This window comes from Tympanuchus pallidicinctus, unplaced genomic scaffold, assembly GCF_026119805.1.
Source record: "Tympanuchus pallidicinctus isolate F22 unplaced genomic scaffold, pur_lepc_1.0 scaffold3, whole genome shotgun sequence".
Classification (NCBI taxonomy): Eukaryota; Metazoa; Chordata; class Aves; order Galliformes; family Phasianidae; genus Tympanuchus; species Tympanuchus pallidicinctus.
Window position 1 is genome coordinate 94,044,703 of NW_026294747.1, and position 20,734 is coordinate 94,065,436.

A 20,734-nucleotide genomic window follows, 5' to 3' on the forward strand; every position below is an offset into this window, starting at 1 on the left:
CTAAACACTTAGTTGCTCCTTCTTCCACAGTTGCTCTTTTTTTCTCCTGGAAGAGAAAAACAAACAGAATTGCAGAATTGCACACTTTTTTTTTTTTGGCTGGCTTTTCCTCCTTCTGTTCTCTTTGCCAGGCTGTGTTTTGCAAGCAGCTCTTGTTTGCCAAGATTTAGCTAGAGAGTGCTGAAGGTTTGGAACCACCTACATTTCTTGCTCAAGATATACACTGTGACTGATGGCTTTGCGTATTTACAGTCTGAATGTTGGGCCTGGCAGTGACTGGAAACTCAGCAGCCAAATTTCTTTTAAGAAAGTAAACAGTATATACATGCAGGAATCTTTTGGCATTGTAAAAGGATCTTGGAAAAAGTTGAATTGACTGTATGAATTTCATCTCTGTGCAAATATGCATATGCAGTTGCAAGATATATAACGACAAAAACAGTAGGAATTAAGAAATTCTTTTTTTCTTTTTTCTTTTATGATAGTGATGTAGGTAGTGGAAAGCACTGCTAAAATGAAAAGATAAACCTATGCCTCTAAAGCCATTAAAGTCTCTGGTTTGCAATATGTGTAGGCAAATTCATTACTATTTCTGCCCAAGCTAAAGAAAATGTGAAGACATGGTGACGTGGACTTCAACAGGATGAATGCTGTCCCCTGTCATGTTTTGGAACTTGCTGAGATATAGAAATCACTGTTGATACATAATCTTGAGAAGAAGCTTGAATATGCCTTTGTGTATTGTAGCATAGATTTTGTATCTGCTTATTTGATGTTGTCATTTCTGCTTAAAACAAAATAAAGAGTAATCATCGACAGCTCAATTTTTGTATAACAGATCGCTTAGGAAAAGAACAGGGTTTATTTGTTTCTTAAGGTTGTTGCATCAGAGGATGTGAAATACATACAACGTGATTGTGTTCCTCTTTCACACAGACCAACTTCCTCTCGGCACATTCAGCTCGGGATGAGGCAGCAAGACTGGAGGAGCGCAGAGGGGTGATTGAATTCCACGTGGTTGGGAACTCCCTGAACCAGAAGCCAAACAAGAAGATCATGATGTGGCTGGTTGGTTTGCAGAACGTGTTCTCCCATCAGCTCCCTCGAATGCCAAAGGAGTACATCACACGTTTGGTTTTTGATCCGTGAGTACAGCTGCAGAGGAATTTCATGAGTGAAATGGAGAGAGCATGATGCTTGTAGGCAATGATTTTAGAATGGGCCAGCCCAAATACTGTAGAGGGGAACTCTGCCCCTACTACCCTTTTTACCACCTCTTCCAGGCACTGTGAATCTTGGCCAGTCCTACTGGCAACTAAATACTTTTTTTGTGGCTGAATAAATGAATGCTGAATTAATGAAGCTCCTACATATGTTATTCTTATGAAAGTTAGAACCAAAAATCAGAAAATAATTATGGTGTTTGTTAGTGGTCTCTGGGCCCATACTGACTTGCAGACTGCTCCATCCTGTGTTTTTGGAGTTTGTAAACCAAATGGCAGCAGAGATTGAAGGCTTTTCAGTGAGAAGAACTTGTGGAATTTATGAAGAACAGCATTTAAGTCAACATGGGAAGAATGCTTAGAATCACTCCTCACTCCAGTACATAGCTTTTCTCTTTATCTGTGCACATTTCCTGCCTTGCTTTAGGTACAAATCTACACCATAGGCACTTGTAAAGAGATATACTGGCTGTAGCAGCATCCGCAGGTTGCATGTTGCCCTACATCCACCCTAGTGAACTGATGAATTGTGTTTAAGCAGGAAAAAAAGGTTTTTCTTAGGTTCATGGACATTTAAGCTCTCTCCATTCTGATTTTTATCTTCTGCTTAGCTGTTGTACTACATGGACATTTTTCTTCTGTTTACAACACTCTCTTGCTGTTGATTTCAACCCTTTACAGTTTCAAGGATGTCAGGTATCAATCTTCTTTTTGATCAATAAATTAAGGCTATTTGTAGCCCTGACAGTTTCTTTACCTTTTCCTCAGAAGTGTCTATTTTTTCACTGTTGCACTTGTTACAGAGTCTACTTCCAACCAATGTGTTTTCCCCAAATTTCTGTGAACAATCCAGTTCACAGTCCAGTGAGGATCTAGGAGTCTACTATGCTGACTGCAGCTCTTCACAGTGTAGTGTGCTTGTAGGCTCTTTGCTACATGTCAGTAGAGACCACAAAAGGAGCTCTGCTTGAGCTGATCTAGACAGCTGCCCAGCCTGGTTAGTGGTAGAGCCTACCTCCAACACCAGTGATATCAGCCACTGTCTTTGTGTCTGATATTATTGCTGCAGCAGTTATGAAAACATTTCTGGAATGATTTCCTCTGCTGTTAACCTTGCTAGCACTTCCCTCTGCGCTACTCTCAGTGCCAACCAGCTCTGCTGCTGCATGCTCTGTGCAGTCTCTGAAGCTCTGGCAGCCCAGTGCTGGTAAAGGTGGGAAGAACTTCAGTCTCCAAGCATAGGAGACCAGCCCTGGGACTTTATCCTGCTCTCTTCAGAAGAGGTCAACAAGGTTCTTATGAGGACCATCACTAGTCTGGAATCTTTTGCTTTTTCTACGTGAGGATAAATGCTGCTTGATTAGGAGGTAGCACTGAGAACTTTTCTGAATTCAAGAGTCTTAGCAGCACTGTGATCTCAAGCAAAGGCTACTGGTTGAAGAAGTTTAGGTTCCACAATAACCAAACATATAAGTAAATCTGGAAGCAGTGGTCTTGGGCCATGGCCTCCTCCCGCATTTCTCTAGGCCCTTCTTTATTGGGAAAGACTCTTCTAGTAGGTTGATAAGAATTGCTGGTTGTTAAAGTGCTCTTCAGTGTGGACATAGCTGGAGAGCAGACGTGCTTGAGAAAGAGATATAGATATTGCTACGGCAAGAATATTGCTCCCCCTGGTGCCTTTTTTGAACAGTTGACCCAATGGAAGGAAAACGAGTAGCTTGGACAGCTGAGAAATCCAGTATCTGCCATGATGTCCAGAGACACTATTTGGAGACCTACACTGAGTACTGGGTAGACACAAACCTCATCCAATAGGAGATAGTGAAGTCTAACTGTTCTCTTCCCAAGTCTTTTCAGCTGTTAATGTAATTGTGATCTATTTTGTTCTTATTTCCACAGTGGTCATCCTTAGTAAATCTTTTTTTAACGACTCGAACACGTTAAAAACAAAATTAAAAACACAAGCTACTACACACTGCTGTCATTCTACAAATAAAAAGTACCAAAATAAAGACAAAAAAGAAGAATATGTACAATATATAAATTCTACTTCGACAGTGACATTTATAATGCAAGTACTTTTCAGATTGACCTTTTTTGGAAGTGGCTCATTTTTGGCAGCATCTTTCCTCCACACCAGAGATATCTTCTCTGAATTTACAGTATTGTTTATACAATTTATATTATATTATGTACTGAATAAGCTAGAGAACACAGTGCAAATCTTTCCAGACCTTGAGGATGGTGCTAAAATTCTCGGTCCTTGATGTGAGAGTTCAGATTGTGCCCTGCTTTATCTTTCCTGGCATTCAGTGTAAGTGCAACTGAAATGGATATTTATTCTGGTCTCCATTCCACTAGGAATTGCATTAGAAATATGAAGTGTCATTTATTGCTTGATCAACTGTGTTGAAAACTGATGGCATAGCTATTCAGAGTACATGCAAGAAAACAGGAATCCCTTAGGATTGTTAGGATTGCTGTCCTGTAACTCCATTAATTTCTAATTTAGGCAGGCTAAGACCATACTGAGAACTATGCAATGGCACAACTGTCAGTAATATAGTCAACAAAAGCAATAGAACTCTTATTAATAGGAGTACTAGAGTATGTAGGAGTACTTGGCAAGGCTAGGACATGCTGCATAATGATGAATTTTATGGTAAATTCAAAGCATGATGTTAAGACAGAAACTCTTCAGTGATACAAACAGGTATCTTAACAGAAGCATATACAATTGCAGTGGAACCATGGAAAGAAGTGAATCAAGTTTCTGAAAAAAGGAAAGTAATGGCACATTATGTACTATGTATGTGAATTAAAATGAATGTTATTTTTGTCTACTCAGGAAACACAAGACTCTTGCATTAATAAAAGATGGTCGCGTTATTGGCGGTATCTGCTTCCGAATGTTCCCTTCCCAAGGATTTACAGAGATCGTTTTCTGTGCTGTGACTTCCAATGAGCAAGTCAAGGTAAAATTAACTCTCCACTAGAGTTTATTGAATGCATATGAGTTCAGTTTACCACACATATGCTCCTAATTTTGTAGTCACATTCAATATATTGGGCTACCAAACAAAAATTGAATTTGAAAGATACAGTAATTCTGAATATACTATAGAAAACCTAAATAATTGTGCAGATTTAAAATCATCAGAATAATAGTAGGACCATTTTCTAAAAAAAAAAACAACAAAAAAACCCCACACTTTCCTCAACACAAAAATAATGGTAATTTTTCTTCCATTCTTGGATTATTCACCCTTTTCTTCGGCAACTGCCTCTCAGTGTGGCATAACACCTCACAGTTGGCTGAAATAAGCATGGCTTGCATGTGTTTGTAATTTATGTTCAATCACTTTATGATGTTACACATCATCAATGAAAATTAGGTATATCGAATAAATTAGGTATAGTTTTACAACTCAAAATAAGCATACACTACTTTGAATACTTATTTTTGAGTCCGGTTTACAAAATGTTCTCAGTGTTGAGCTGTAATGTTGAGAGAATGTAAAGCGTTATAAATATACAGGAGATTCTGCTCCCCTTCGCCAGGATTACAGGTAAATCTGAGAGTATTTGGTTCAGGATTCAGCCTTTAGATGGTGCTGTAGCTACATGTTTTTCAGTTGAAATTGTTAAAGCTGAGATATGGATTGATTTAGAGTTTCTAGCAGATGAACAAGCAGAAACTGTGTGAAAGCCTGTGGCAAGTTTTAGTACTTGAATTATATTTGAATTTATGATACTCTTTGAATTTATAAGGTTAACATTTCTGTGGTCACAGTAGTATATAAAAAAAGTACTCAAAGTGTTTTATATGAACAGTAATAGAGCATGCTGTAGGTATGTTTATTCTGTGCTTAAATAATTCATAAAAAGTGTTTTAATTAAACTCAAGCATTCAAATGTGCTACAGGAGTTAAGCTGCCAAATATTTGTTGTGATTCTCAAGGGTTAACCTTTCCAAATATAATGGAGCGAAAATCTGATTCCTCACAGTGCCTACCTAGGTTGCAAATGCACACATGAAGCACAGTTTCTTCTGTTACCCTTTGGGTGCCTCAATGTTTGTGGAGTTGAGTTGACTGTTTCTTAATTTTGGCCTTCTCACATTCCTTTGTAAGTAAGATAACCCCTAGCAGCAGATAAGTGAGAAAAACAAATGTTCACGCAGGGATATCACTGCAAACTCTTGGGAAAAATAAACACATTTTAATTCAGTTTGAGTAAGAAATATGGATACTGTTTTGTGTGTAATCTTTAAAAATTAATTTGGTTTTGAGGTAGACTGATGCTGTATTATGAAATTATTTTAAATTGAATTGTACGTGACTTTGTTTCTCTTTAGTATTGTTGGACTTTGGCAAGCATTTGTGAGAAGAAATAAATGCTGGGAAGGTTATAAAAATAATAAGTCAACTAAAAATATTTGAACTAATTGTCATCATAATTTCTGGAATTTCTTGGAGACAAAAAGATGGCAATTTGTGTTAGAGATTTGCTGCTTTGGGATTATTGGAATGAATTGCAGTGTTTCGAGTTGTAAGTAAAATGTCTCACACCCTGTTTCTTGCACCCTGTTGATGAGAAAGGAAGTGAAAAGCTTGGGTGGCTTATGCACTTAATTAAAACGTTTTTCTTGAAAATTTTTGAGATTTCCTGTCCTTTGCAGAGTTATGAAATTTGCAATTAGAAAGTCTCTTCATTATTTTCAGCACTTCTAAGAAATGCTATCCCACTTAACATGCCATCAGTTGTAAAACTACTTTGTAATTAATGCTGTGCACAATATCTGCTGCTTTAACAAATGACTATTCTGCTCTAAGAGCTTCCTCAAATTCAGAAGTATTTTTTTCATACACAATGTCTTCATTTTGAATATGAGGTCTGAATAACAGATGCTTTGAACAATATCAGGAAAGGAAAGATAAATGCACTAATTTTGTGCTCGGAGTGGTACATTTTTCAAGAATGTATGTCACTACCTTTTCACTACTAGTGTATCGCTGTGTTTTGTTTTGAATTTCAGCAATTACCCAACTTGCTTTTATCTGCTGTTTTCATGTTCAAGGCTATTAATTTTTTGAGTCATAAGTACGTATTATCTAATGTACATGTCCTAGTTACATAAATAAGTTTTTCACCCAGAGGTTGGTGATGCACAGGAACAGGTTGCCCAAGGAGGTTGTGGATGCCCCATCCCTGGAGGCATTCAAGGCCAGGCTGGATGAGGCTCTGGGCAGCCTGGTCTGGTGGTTGGTGACCCTGCATACAGCAGAGGGGTTGAAACTGGGTGATCTTTGAGGTCCTTTTCAACCCAGGCCATTCTATGATTCTGTAATTCCATTTCTACCCCTAGAGGGAGAATAGGTTTGGGGCTCTCCTAGATTAAAAGTGAATCAGGCATCAGAAGCTGCAATATTTTGTTTCTTGCTAGGTCACAAAGATATTCCTACAAGGCTGAAAACTATTAGGTCTGGAGTACACCTCACTAAGTCATTTATGACAAAATTTTTAAAACAGGATATAGAGGAAGCACTGCATTTTGTAAAGGAGTTTATAATAACTGTTGGTTTACAGTGTCTAATATTTGCAGTCCCCAAAGGCTTCAAACTGTCTTTGTTCTCCCACATTTCACACAGGGTTATGGAACTCACCTAATGAACCATTTGAAGGAGTACCACATCAAACACAACATTCTCAACTTTCTCACATATGCAGATGAATATGCTATCGGCTATTTCAAAAAACAAGTAAGTCACACTAAGAAATTACTTGATGCAAGAAGTTTACTTCTAGAAGTGATCAAACTGAATAAACAGAGTAGTTAGATATGCATAGTGTGAAACTGCAACTAGACATAAGGAGTTTTATTTTTACCTTTTATGTTGTAAGGGAGGTGAAATGGAAAATGTTGCCCAAAGGGTTTGTAGAACTTCTCTGTCCTTGGCAGTTTTCAAGACTGGACAGAGCACTGAAGAACCTGTTCTGATGACCTCCACAAGTCCCTTCCACTCCCACTTATTCTATGATTAAATGTACAACACTGAATTTGTTCTTTGCACATCAAGAATGAATTAATTGTAAGCTTGTGATTCTACTATAAGACCTATGCAGACAGACTCCTTTTTGCCTCTGAAATATCTTTTCCCAAATTTGAAGTTGCTCAGTATCCAGGTAAGACTGAAGGCTTTGACTGTAAATGGTGAGGCAGAAGTCCTGGTTGGCTTCCTGTTTTTTTACCAAGGTTTTATATAAACCACTGAAATGTAATAACGAAATAGAGCCCAAATGAGAGTCTTACACTGATTCTATTGTGTTTCTTTTTCACTTTACTTTTTTTTAACTATGTGAACACTGCAACATATCAGTATATATTTTCACATATATGTAAAATTACGATTTGGTTCTAAATTATCACAGCTCTTTCATTTAAAAATACATAAAAAGAAAATTGTGTAATGACAAGTTCAATTTATTTCTTTTTCAGGGTTTTTCCAAAGATATTAAAGTACCAAAAGCAAAATATGTTGGCTACATCAAGGATTATGAGGGTGCCACGTTAATGGGATGTGAATTAAATCCAAGGATTCCCTACACAGAATTTTCGGTCATCATTAAAAAGCAAAAGGAGGTAAAAGCTGAAATGAAACACTGAATATTGTCATCTGTTTAGATGGTCAGAAGCCATGTAGGAGTGCTGTTTAGAAGCAATTCATTTAGTATCAAGTTTTCTCTCATTTTCTTTGATGCTTTAGAGTGTATATTTTTCTTTAAGGAATTTTTATTTCAAGCCTCAGCGCCATACTTCTGCAATTTAAGTCTTAAAAAAGTACTGATATTTTGAGCTGTGTTTAATAACTAAATTGATTCATTAAGATATATTATGATTTTAATGCTTTAATGGACAAATCTAGACTGGGTTTTCTTAAATTCCAGGTTGTCCATTTTTGAAGTTAATGTTAGTGAATCATAGTTTTCAATATAATAACAATTCATAAGCAAAATAATTAAGACATTTCCAGTTGTGTTTAAATACGTTCCTAGACATTTAAAGAAATAGAAATCACAAGACTAACTTTATTCTTCCAAGGATAGTCTAACCTGATCACTTGTAAAGCATATGATAAAATACTTCTTTGTGGAACAATCATTTTCCTTCCAGTAGAACTATTTGGCCTATGGTGACAAAAAGAAAGAAAGAATTTGAGGGTTGTGCATTTAGTATGCTTATCTCTTCTCTCTAGTGACCAAGGGAATAGCATGAAGCTGCATCAGGGGAAAGTTACACTGGATATCAGGAAAAGGTTTCTTACCAGAGGGTGGTCAGGCACTGGAACTGGCTCCCCAGGGCAGTGGTCCCAGCCCCAAGCTGCTAGATAGTTCAAGAAGTGTTTGGGCAGTGCTCTCAGACATAGGGTTTGATTTTTAGATAGTGCTGTGAAGAGGTGCTTTTCAACTCAGCTGTTGTATGATTCCTATTAAAAAAAAAAAAAAAAAAAAAAAAAAAAAAAAATTAACTTACTGGGAAGGTTTTGGTAACTAAAGTCCATATAGCACAAATAGTTATTTTTACCTCTTATATCTGTTTGTTTTGGTTACTCTTCAGATTCCAGTGTTCTTTTGGACCCATCATCTTCTCATGGATGGGATGTTGTTGGGTGGGCACATAACACTTATCTCTTGTAGTTTGCTACTGTTGCTTCTCTTAAACATTCCTAATAGAAGTAATACAGTTATAAGCTCAAACCATCTGGTCTGGGGAAGCCTTTTTTGTCATTTACAAGTAGAATATAGGTCCGAAAAGTAGAATCAACTTTGTCTTCCTAAAGGTAAAGTCTTTAGTAAGAACATCTCTGACTAATATCTAAGCAAATCCTGCATTTACATGCAGGCTTTGAAATCTCCAGATACTTCTAAAATACTGCAATATGAGAACAAACGTGTCTTAAAATTTCTGACCAGGATGTGTGGAAATAGTTCCCAAGCACCAGATGTTGGAGTTAGAGGCAGTTCCCCAACAACTTCCAGGAAATTTCCTTCCGTACATCTGCCACCTGCCCAGGAGCTTTGCAGGCTGTGATCAGTGAGCTATGACTCCTTTTCTCCAGACCTGCACCTAAGTAGACATCTGAGAGACTTGATAGACTCATCTACAGAATTAGTGCTTGGCCAGGTATCTTGCCTCTGTTAGCCACTTGTATTTGTAAGGACCATAAGATCAGGATGTGAGTGTCTTTTTGCTCATCACAGTTCTTTGTTACTTTGGAGCACATCAACTCTTTTTGTTTTCTCTGCTGCTTGATTACAGATCATTAAAAAGCTCATAGAAAGGAAACAAGCTCAGATTCGAAAAGTTTATCCTGGCCTTTCTTGCTTCAAAGATGGAGTACGACAGATTCCTATAGAAAGCATCCCTGGAATTAGTATGTATCAATCTCTTTAAATGTAGAACAGAAGCAGAACAACCCAAGAAATATCCAAGATAATAAATACTAATACAATCACTTATTTATTTTTTACTAATATGCAATTGATTTTTCGTGTTAATTTGATTCCAATGAAGATTATTGCATTTCCATTACAGCTGATGTCTTCAGTACTTCCTCAAGGCATCCAAGGCTGATGCTCTTTTGTGTACGTGTTTAATTTGATTTACATCAGATCTATCTTTAATTTATATCACAGTATAGTCAGCAATTTCGATGTCACCACTGATGCACTGCACTCCTGAATAAGGTTGAATTCTGTGTTAAACATGGACTTACATGGACTTAGAACAGGATAAAATAGATTCAGGACATTGAAGTATCTTCTTTTTTTTCTTTTTTTTCTTTCCTTTTTTTTTTCTTTTTTATTTGCTCAGCACTGTTTTTCTGCAGTTTATTCTATTTTCTTAGGGAATCAAATTGATCAACCTTTCTATCTTTTTCTTTACAGAGGTTATGGTAAAATATGTACTGAATTACTTTTACAAATGGGTGTATCACATATCACAAAATAATATTTTAGAATCTTCTCAGCAGTCTGGAAGAAGGGTCATGCAGAAAATTGAATGGGGCTCTAAGTTAGGTTGTTGCATTTCTTATTAGAAGTAGCTTTTATGAAAACTAACCTAGTTTGCTATGACAGTGCTGAAATTGCTTATATTTTTAGAGTTGCCATAACTCAGTTAATGTTTTGACCTACTGTAGTTCTCATGTAATCTCTCATGCTGTTGGTGTACAGGAGAGACTGGCTGGAAACCAAGCGGAAAAGAAAGAGGGTAAGTGCTGCACAGAGAATAATGAAGTGGATTTGAGATTCCTTTGAGAAGTCTTTCAGTAATGTCATTTGAGATTTCCTTTCCTTCATTGGAAAACAGATAAAAATCTGCCAGGGATGTGTTCTTAAGGTTTTTGTTTTACTTTTTATTTTGCTTGAATTTTTGGAATTGCTTTTAGGTATGATGCACTTTGCTGGGATGAAGATCTGGGATTCAAACTAATCTTTTTGTATTAATATTTTCTTTCAAGTAAAGAGCCCAAGGATCCAGATCAACTGTACAGCACATTAAAAACCATCCTGCAGCAGGTGAAGGTGAGTGCTCGTTCTAGCTTACCTTCTATAAAGATTTTTAAATAATTTCTAATATAGAGTTTCCATATTAGATACCTTACTTTTTTCTTTACCAAAGAGCCATCAAAGCGCTTGGCCCTTCATGGAACCTGTGAAGAGAACAGAAGCTCCTGGATATTATGAAGTTATAAGGTTTCCCATGGGTAATGCCATTAACATTTTTTAAGTATAGTGTTTAAAAATCTTTATAGCTAGAGGCATAACAGACAAATTGTAATCTGATTGTTTTGTGTTAAAAGATACATTATTTGCAGCTGGATAACTTGTACCTCTGAAGTGCTAAGAGTATGAAGCTGTCATTTGAAATTTGAGTAGTCTGTGATCTTTCTGAAGCATTTATGAAATATTCCTGTGAAATCTCAGTATGCCCTTAGAGACTCACTGTGAAGCTCTTAAAAGATGCAGACATCTCAAAACCTCTGGGATTTAGCTGGTTTATGGGACTTGTATGAACAATTCTTGTGTGGTAACTGGTCATTGCAGTTTCTACTGCTATGCTAAAAAGTCTGATAGCAAACTTTCAATAACGCCTGTTTGAATTGCTTTGAAAACTAGATTTAAGCTTTCTAAATCCCATAGAGAAGACTTCATCAGAAGTGCAAGAGTTTTCAATTCAACCCTTAACAAAAGGCTTGCTTGCTTCAATTTAAATTTAGGAAAATTCTTTATTCAACTGCAATATGAATCATTTCTTGTAACTTTTATCTTTGTGTTTTAGACATGCCAGAGCTATATTTTTTTCCCCCATGCAGCTATTGTTTATGTGGGATTACTTGCAAAGGAAAGTACACAAAAACTGAGATCATTTTTCTTCGCTTTTGACTGCTGTCATGTAACCTTTACTATTCTAAATAGATGCTTGTTTTGACTGCTATTGCAGCAGACTTAAAAGTCAACCCTGGTATTCCTTCATTGTTTGTGCAATGCTCACCTCCATCTTTCTGACTTCTGTATCTTTTAATGTTATTAGAGAATGAAATACAAGTTCATTGCAGGCTGCTATCAATCCTTTTAGTGGAACAGTGTTCATGTTGCTTTGTATAGACTCCTGGCCTGTTTGTACCAATTTGTGTACTTATTAAAATAGCAGCCAGCTTCCTCAGTCCCTGACACAAATTTATTTTCTAGCAACAAAGAAAAAGAATGCTGTGTACCATCCCTTGGCAGAGTTTTCTTTCTCTGCTTTTCTGATGCCTGTTCTCTTCTGTGTTCGTACAGAAATAAGGATTTTAAGTTAACATGCATTGCATGATATCATGGTAACTCTTTACTTGTATGCTCCTCAGGTCTTCTCCAGCAGAGCTCACAAAACTCACAACAGCTCTGCCTCACAGAGTGTTTAGTGGAGAGTTAGGGATACTTCACACCCAGAGGAAACTCAAGACAAGTATGAGAACGCACAAGAATGAGTTTTGAAGAATTAAAAATAAACTTTACACAAAATTATTCTTACAGTAAAATGTTGCTTAGGGCCACGGGCTCACCTGGTCTTGTTGAAACTAAAAAGTGGGATAGGCCTTAGACTTACACAGTTAGAAATAAGGCAAACTGCAGCTTCACCATTTCATGTCAAGTGGCACATCAATATGAAGGGATATTGCATAAAATACTGTTTGAATCAAACATTGTTAATCTATTTTTTTCCTGTACAGATCTCAAAACAATGAGTGAGCGACTCAAGAATAGGTACTACGTGTCTAAGAAATTATTCATGGCAGACTTGCAGCGAGTCTTTACAAATTGCAGAGAGTACAACCCCCCCGAGAGTGAATACTACAAATGTGCCAATATACTGGAGAAATTCTTCTATACAAAAATTAAAGAAGCTGGATTGATTGATAAGTGACACTTTTTTTTTTTTAAACGACCAAACCAATCAGTGTGCCTACTTTATGGGCAGGGGAAGCCATCATATCTGAGTTGTGGGACTATAAGGTTTTGAAAAAACTTGTGTTTAATGATTAGCACTTTTTAAAACCCTTTCAGTTTTGCAAACATGTATTATAACAAAGTTACAAAAATTATTTTATTAAAATGCTTTATAATATATTTAATTATTGATCTTTTTGTGTTCCCACTACCGTATGTTCATCATAACCTTCCCAGTGTCAGAAAAACTACAAAATATGGGAAGTTGCACTTGTTTGGGAATCTGAAGAAAATTTCCAGACAATTAATGTTATAGCTTACCTAATGCAGTAACTAGTTGGAAAACTTTATGATTTTTCCCCATTAAAAACAAAACACAGTAAGGGAGAACAAAGGGAGGGAGGGAATATCTGAGACACTTATTTCATTGTAGGATCTTTTTATAATATATTATTTTTTAAAAGAAACACTCAGCTGGTTGAGAAGCTGTGAGAGAACAGCCAGTTCCAAACAAGAACTGCCTACAACATTTGATAGATGCAAGTTTTTCTATTCCTTTTTTTTTTTTTAATAGATATTAACTTTCAAATTGTAATATCATAACCACTATTAAAAGAGATAATTAAAAAAAAAAATCAGACTAGATACGTAATGTCATAATAACTTATGCAGGACATAAGTACTCAAAATATCTTTAAAGGCTCCAATTTAATTATACTATATTTAATTTTAATTGGCTTAATGACATTAAGGTTTTGATGCACTTCACGATCCACCCCATATAATACTCTTCACTCATAAATTCTTCAGGTTATTCAGCAGAGACAAAAGTACACAAATGTCAGTGTCTTTCAGCTTCAATCTTATATACTTGCTTCTGTGGTAAACTGGATTTTCTACCAAGCTTTATTGTAAATACTTATTAACTGTGATTATTTAGACCCAGGAGCATATTAACATTTTACAACTCATGTTAGCATATCTTCAAATTAAGCACATACGTAATATATATTTTGCTGCCTACACTACATTTAAGAGGTACTTCTAACTTCCTAATTGAGATAGGACAGGCCAAAAAGTCATCACTTGACATTTTCTAATCACTTTGTAACTATAATGCTTTTGTGACAAACAAATTTAACTCTCAATCTTACTGTTTTATATTTACAGATGATACACTGGTAACATTCAGTAGTTATAAGGCTGAAAAAACCCCACCCTATGCTGCATCAAGGAATATATTCCTGCAAAATACCTGTGCAATGTTGAAGCAGTTAAGTAGAGTCAGGAACTATCTGGTAGTAAATGTGGTATATGCAAAATATTCAAAATGTTAACACTAGAATTGCCACAGTGTTTCACATGAGATTAGTCTGACCTACATTTGGATCTATAACTAAGGTACAAAGAATTTTTCTTTTTTTTAATTAGCCAGTACCAGATGCTATGATCCGGTTTTGTAGATTGGGCCTGCAGGTGCACCTGTAAGCTTAGTATCCTGTGAAATTTTGTTATTTTCAGAGTAGATTTTCTTATTGTATTTCAATCAGATTGTCTCTTCTATATTGAAACATTTGTTTTCTAATTTAAGAATTAATATTTTCATAGATACTGTGCAATAAAGTTACAGTAGAATGTGGTTTTGCAAATGCTTTAAACAGCTGATGAATTTTACATTTGTAAAATTAATATATTGTATTGGTACAGAATAGTTTTAAATTATATATGTACAAAACCTTACTTGGTCTCTTCTTCTTTTTGATTAGTTCCTGCATTGCAAATATACACACTGAAGCAATTTCACAACTGAGTACCATGAATCCATAAGAATGCAGTCAATGCATTTTTTACGTGCACTTGAGAGAATCTATTCAAAAGTTTATCGAGAGCATTTAGTTGACTACAGTATACAAAGCTGAGATGAGAAAGTAAGGAGAGAGATGAAGGTTCCAAGTGTTCCACCTATTCCCAGCTTTCCGTTAGCTGATCTATAGTGCTGTTATCCCAGTCTCTTTAAGGACTCAAACAATTCTTTGAAAAACCAAGTGAGTCTCAAAGCATGTCATTCGCTTTTTTCTTTTTCTTTCTTTTTTTTTCTCCACTAGCCCTTTAGTATCACAGTGCAAGGCACTGGGAAGTAAACAGTCACATAAAAGCATATGGTCCATAAGGCAGTAAGTAGCATTCAGAAGAGATTTAGTGTTTTCATCATGTTTAGTGTTTTGATTATGTAAAAATGTTGCTAGTAAATCAAAACATTTATCACAGGAGAGCACTAATAACTTTTGAAGCAGGACAGGCAAGATAGGCAACCTTGCAGAGCAAGTAAAGAACCTGTATTTTTGTACTTTCCATTATTTATGTTGAATGCAGCTTTCCTCTTTTCATTAATGTATCCATTAACACTTTTAAATGTTCCTGAAGTGAAGAAAAGCACTATATTTTAAGTGCTATCGAACCTTGAAATCTTGCTGGATAGCTTCCTTCCCGCTAACTTTTTCTAGCTTTCTGCCAATTGTTGTATCAAATACTAAGTTTTCCTCTGGTTCTTATACAGTGAGACGAGAATTATGAAGTACATAACAGTAAAGCTCAGTACTCTGGCTTACAGTTTACTTCCAGTTCCCAAAACAGAAAGCTTTTCACAACATTTGCAGATAACCAAATAAGATTAGGAACAAATTAAGTTCCTAATTAAGAAATTAAGTTTAACTTATGTTTATAGAAGTAACAACTAGAATTAAAACTTTTGAGAGCTCACACAATGTAACTGAATTACAATTGAAGTGTTACTTCCAACCATACTCAATATGAGAAGGAAAGGAATGCACTGGCTTTTACTCTGTCTATAGGTGACACTGCTACCCTTCAAGCTACTATGGAAACCCTGTAAAAAGGACTCCAATCAACTCTGAGTTCTTTCCAACGCTAACACTTTTATTATAGGCTTCAATATGAAACTGTTACATAAATAAGATCTGGATAACATTTGAACTTCAGTACCTGAAGTTTGCTTGTGCCAACCACAGTCAGATGAAGCAGGATTTAAGTCAGAAAATTTTGCTCTTCATCTTTTTCAGATATTTCAGATGTATTTACAAATTCACAAAGTAGGATGTCTCCCAAAAGAGTTTAAGCGGAATCACCCTAGTTATCAAAGTAATCTCATGTCTTCTACATCCTTAAGAATAAGTCAATTGATTAAAACCAAAACCCACTTTGTTTTATATCCAGTTAAAGGCCTAGAGATAGTTGTATAGTATAAGTTTGCTGGCTGAAGGATTGATGGATTTCCTTTCTTCATAGTCCTGTTAGCATCACAGAAAATCTCAACAACCACCAACAAATTTCTCGTTATATTTTGAAAGAGATTTCTTCTTAGTGGAATTGCGTTTAGCATCTTTCCTCTGCTTGAAAATTGGAGAATTCAGAAAGCATATATCTGTAAATGGATCTCCTCTTCTAAGTTTCCTGTTAAAAAAAAAAAAAAAAAAAGCAGCTTGAGTTCTCTTTTCTTCCTTATTGAAAACATTATCTTCCCATTAGCAAGTTCAATTTCACATCAACTATTTCATACTACTGCCAACAGATTCCTTTGAATATTTTGCTAAGAACTTATTAACAGTATTTAAGTACCCCTCTCAAATAATTTATTTAATGGATTATGATTAACTTTATATCAAACTGAAAAAACACCCACGCTGTAATACTTGGTTCCTTATAGTTCACAGTAAGCGTACAGCTTCTTCGTTTGCGTTTTGGAGATGGTGATCTTTCACCTGCAGGGCCAACAGGTGCATTCCCTTTGCTTAGGAGTGATGAAGCAATGTTAGTAACATCACAGAGATGACCATGAAATGATTTAGAAGGTTGACCTGCAAAAAAAGAAAAAAAAAAAATTAAGAAAATTAGTTGTGCTTCACGAAAGGTTGTTTAAGACAACTCAGGCAATGTCAAACCTTAACAGAAAATGTCAATGAATAGAATAGACATGAAGGAAGTCAGCTATAACTATCATCTCTATCTTTCAGTGTCTCCCAGATTATGCTTTTATTCTCCCTTTTTCAAACTCAGCTTTAGTACACTTTGAACTACAACTAAAATACAACGTTAATTCATTGTTGAGCAATTTCTTAAACAAAACTATCTTTAAGTTCAATTTCTGCTGTGAGGAAAAAGGTGGACAAAAAATGAATCTAATTATTTTCAGCAACATTATTCTGTTTCCATTAAAAACATAAAAAGCCTAAACCTCTGGAACAGTGATAAAGCTCAATCAAACAGTTACAGAGCACTTTACAAACTTACTGGTAGACTTTTCACTTGATTTATTGATTTCAGTCTTGTTTTCAGTCTCTTCTTTATGGAGTTTCTGCTCACGCTGTGCCAGACATCTTTTAGACCTTGGCCTCACATGGATTGGTGATGTACCAGTCTCATCCACTGAACTTTTCCTTTTTTTTGGTTTATTCTTATAAGGTACATAAAGGCTATCATCTGAATCTCCTTCAGTATCACTCAACTCGATGCTATTAGATTCAGATGACTCTTCTTTGTCACCCACATCAGTATCTCTGTCATTCACCTTATTTTGTCGAAAAGGTGTAACATGGATGCTCTCTTCAAAATTAAAATCATAAGCATCACTGGAACCACTCAAGTTGTCCAACTTTTCTTTGCAAGTCTCTTTACCTTGTCTTTTCTTTGACCTTGGTCTGGAAGTATCTTTAGTCCCTCCCATTTTCACCTTCTGATCCTTCTCTCTCCTTACTTGAGAGTCTTCTCTGTTTTTACATGCACGCTGTTTAAGATCTGAACTGTTGCGTGAACTGACCTTTGCAGTTTCAGAATCCATCTGCCTTAATACCAGGTCTGAACCTACTTTGTCCACCTGAGAAGTACCCGAATGTATGTTTTCCACAGTACACACATCTAGACTTTTCTGAAGCCTGATTTCATCCTGTTTAAAAGGCTCTTCAGCTGAATCAGATGCTTCCAAATTGTCCAAGATGCCAGTGCAAAGTTCATCTCTACTTGTCATCTTCAAACAGCGGCGCCTGGTAGACACATTCTTTGTTAACATATTACCAAATCCATCTTCGCCACTTGAAGAAACATCTCCCAGCACTGATGCAATGTTGTACACATGAAAATCAGATGTTTGCCCTCAAAATTGAAAAGAATCACATTAAGCTAAATAGTAACAATACAAAGAGGTTTTATTCAAGTTCTTAATTTGTCAAAACTTATGACTATCTTAGAATTTTCTCAAGAGATTTGTATATCTTGATTGCTATGTGTTAGGATAAGTTATGTTTAATACAACCTCCAGACAAAAAGCAGTTAAGAATACTACAATCAGGATTTTCCTGAAGTGTTCTATTTGGAGAGGTTACCCACAGGTCTTTTGTTTCTCCAGTTATTTTGTACTTTTATAGTTGTTGACTTTTTAAATTGCATGACTGAAGATTAATTTACTCTGATCAACTCTTTGGTAGATAAATGAAACTAGGTTGCAGATATATGGAAGAAAAAGCATTTTTAAGCCGGTACCCTATTTTGTTATGCACCTTCATTCAAAAAGCTTACCAGCTAGCCAGTACTGTAAAGCTCAGAGAGTAATAAATGAAAACTATTTGCCAATTACATCAAAAGCAGTAATTCAGTTTTAACCTTGTAATCTCACACGCTTTCCCTGCTTCTGAATAGGGCAATGCCAAATACTTCAATTTGTTTACCTTTGTCTGGAATTATTTTGGTAAAGGAAGTGTCGTTGTCAAGTTCCTGACAGATCTTGAACACAGAATGACCTGGCTCACTTTTCTCACAATCAGCTTCCAACCTACATTGAAGTACTTGATCATCTCCATCAGCAGGCTGTAGAAGCTCTCTGGAAAAAATACCAAAGGTAACACTTACTGAATAACCATATATTTTGTAACAACAAACTGCTACTTTGTAACAACTGCATCTACTACATAGAATTTCTTCCCCTTTCTCAGAAAATTAAAGTTACTCTAACGGCATTTTCAAATATGTATTGACAAAACATACTTACACAGAACTTCTTCCTCCTATGTCACTGGAATTGTTTTCAAGCACTGAAGTACACACCCTCTGATTCTGTGGAGAAAATAAATCTTACTTTGACTCAACAGCTGAAATAAGCTCAGGCCATATAAAGATTTTAGAAAGTAGCCCAATTGCACAAAGAAGAGCTGAAAGGACTCCTGGTTGCTTTCATTTGCTTCCTGACTGGCTGACATAAAACACTGTAGGAACTCACTTAGTTCCGTCATGTCAACAGCAACCCTTAACCCAAAAATACATAGTTGACAGGGGAGGGAACTGTGAGGATGATACAGGGAGGAAGACACAAAGCCATAGAGAATCATGGTGCACCTCTCACCCTACAGCAGAGCCTGAGTCCTGCTACACACCCACACAGAGGTACTACTCTGACCTCCAAACTGAGCCTCCAATCTCAAAAAATGAAGCAACGTAGAGGCACACAAAGGAGTAAGGGAAAGAACTCACAGAAAACCCCCCTCTCCAGAGAGGAAAAGGTACTTACTACACTTCTGGAACACAAATCCTTCACTGGGCCAAGGAGATCAACTGACTCCAGTAAGTTCTGAGAAACTTTTGAAATTATCTCACTCAAAGCTGACAGTCTAGTCTGAGAGAAGGAAAACAACGTTGTTGCTGTTATATTCAGGTATCAGCTAATAACATAGTATCCTTTCACCAATATTACAAGATAACTAAATTCTGGAGATACTGTATAAAATACCTCTAATTAGGAGTTTTAACTGTGATTGCAAAGAAAATTCTATGCATTAAGTTCATTTTTGTGAAACGTTTAAATTCACAAAGCTATTATTGGATCATTTGCACTGATTCTCACAGCTAGCTTCACCAAATTATAAAGATGTGTTTAAAGTACCTCAACCAGTCCTTGTGCTTGCCTGAATGCAAGATTTCTTTGCAAGTCAAACATTTGAAACTTCAGATCTTGATACTCTTTCCTTAGCTGTAGGATAAGAGCTTGAGCATCCCTCAGTTTGAGCTTTTCTTCCTGCAAAGCCTGAGCCAGAGCTTTGTTGTTGGCCTGGAGGCTTTTCATTTTCACAGAGGTGGTGGCTGCAACAAAACAGCACGCATTTCAACTTGGTTAAAAAAAAAAAACAAAAAACAAAAAAACACACACAAAAAAAAAAACAACAAAAGAAAACCAACTTAGAACACCTATACATTAAGATATTCAAGTATCTTACTTGCTCTTTTGCATTTCACAGTTGAGATCTGGCTGATTTTGCTCAACGTTGCCCATTTCTGATTTCTCTTCTCTTTCATCCGTTCCTTTATGTCGCTCAGACTGTCTTTGAAGGGTTTTTTCAGATGCTCGGCCATCTTCGACCTTTACAAACAGAAACGGCAATGGGCTCATTCAGCTGCTGATCCACAACGCCACGCCACGGCGGGTGGCAGCAGACCCCTGAGCAGATGGCAGCCCCAGCTGCAGGCCGCGGTCGGAGCGCTTTCTCCCCATCCCTCGTGCGGCTCGTAGCGGCCCGGCCCGCGCAACACGCCCAGCCGCAGCGCCAGCTTACCCGAGAGCGGCGCCGGCCGCCGCCCGCACAGAGATGCCACGAGCAGCAGGGCGTCCCCGCGCGCAGCCGGGCGGTTGGCGCCGATCCCCGACGTTCAAAACGCAGCGCCTCGGCCGCGCATTGGTGGGAGCGGTGCCTGGCGTCACGCGCGGCGGCCGCTCGCATCCGGGCCGCGCCGGGGTTCCGCCCCTTGCAGGGCGGTGCTGAGGGTGGCTCGCGCGGGGCGGCCGTTGGGGCTGGCGGGTTGCGGCGGGGGTTGGGCTGCGCTCGGCTCTGCGCTCGGCTCTGCGCTCCTGTTGAGAGGAAGGGGAGGCAGAGCGCGAGATGTTTATTCAGTAGCAAAAATGGGAAGAAAAGAAAAAAAGAATCTTTAAATTTTTAACTTCGGTTGCTGTTGTAGCG

General features: G+C 37.0%; 2 protein-coding genes across 2 annotated transcripts in view; one reads left to right on the forward strand and one right to left on the reverse strand.

The window, feature by feature from the left end:
• KAT2B (lysine acetyltransferase 2B) overlaps nucleotides 1–14,459 on the forward strand; it is a 40,226-nt gene extending 25,767 nt beyond the window's left edge. The window contains exons 10-18 of the mRNA XM_052692315.1: nucleotides 937–1,145; nucleotides 4,072–4,198; nucleotides 6,875–6,985; nucleotides 7,723–7,866; nucleotides 9,544–9,658; nucleotides 10,461–10,497; nucleotides 10,748–10,811; nucleotides 10,909–10,993; nucleotides 12,503–14,459. Coding sequence (XP_052548275.1) covers nucleotides 937–1,145; nucleotides 4,072–4,198; nucleotides 6,875–6,985; nucleotides 7,723–7,866; nucleotides 9,544–9,658; nucleotides 10,461–10,497; nucleotides 10,748–10,811; nucleotides 10,909–10,993; nucleotides 12,503–12,696 — 1,086 coding nt within the window. The 3' untranslated portion in view covers nucleotides 12,697–14,459. The remainder of the gene's footprint in view (nucleotides 1–936; nucleotides 1,146–4,071; nucleotides 4,199–6,874; nucleotides 6,986–7,722; nucleotides 7,867–9,543; nucleotides 9,659–10,460; nucleotides 10,498–10,747; nucleotides 10,812–10,908; nucleotides 10,994–12,502) is intronic.
• A 1,176-nt stretch (nucleotides 14,460–15,635) lies between these two features.
• Nucleotides 15,636–20,472, reverse strand: SGO1 (shugoshin 1). Its single transcript, XM_052692232.1, has 9 exons — nucleotides 20,333–20,472; nucleotides 19,997–20,139; nucleotides 19,666–19,862; nucleotides 19,294–19,398; nucleotides 18,778–18,842; nucleotides 18,458–18,609; nucleotides 17,028–17,885; nucleotides 16,420–16,594; nucleotides 15,636–16,190 (listed from the first exon to the last, which is right to left on the reverse strand). The coding sequence occupies exons 2-9, from the start codon at nucleotides 20,130–20,132 to the stop codon at nucleotides 16,049–16,051; spliced, it is 1,830 nt and encodes a 609-aa protein (XP_052548192.1). The 5' UTR covers nucleotides 20,133–20,139; nucleotides 20,333–20,472; the 3' UTR covers nucleotides 15,636–16,048.
• Between the last annotated feature and the right edge of the window lie 262 nt (nucleotides 20,473–20,734).

What these genes read in the sequence shown, in the direction of transcription:
- SGO1 (XM_052692232.1), bottom strand. Translation starts at nt 20,132, where the DNA reads ATGGCCGAGCATCTGAAAAAACCCTTCAAAGACAGTCTGAGCGACATA. An exon ending in ATAGGAGGAAGAAGTTCTGT is followed by an intron (nt 18,610 to 18,777) that starts GTAAGTATGTTT and finishes TATTTTTTCCAG; the next exon opens with AGAGCTTCTACAGCCTGCTG. An exon ending in AAGGAACCAAGTATTACAGC is followed by an intron (nt 16,191 to 16,419) that starts GTGGGTGTTTTT and finishes TTTTTTTAACAG; the next exon opens with GAAACTTAGAAGAGGAGATC.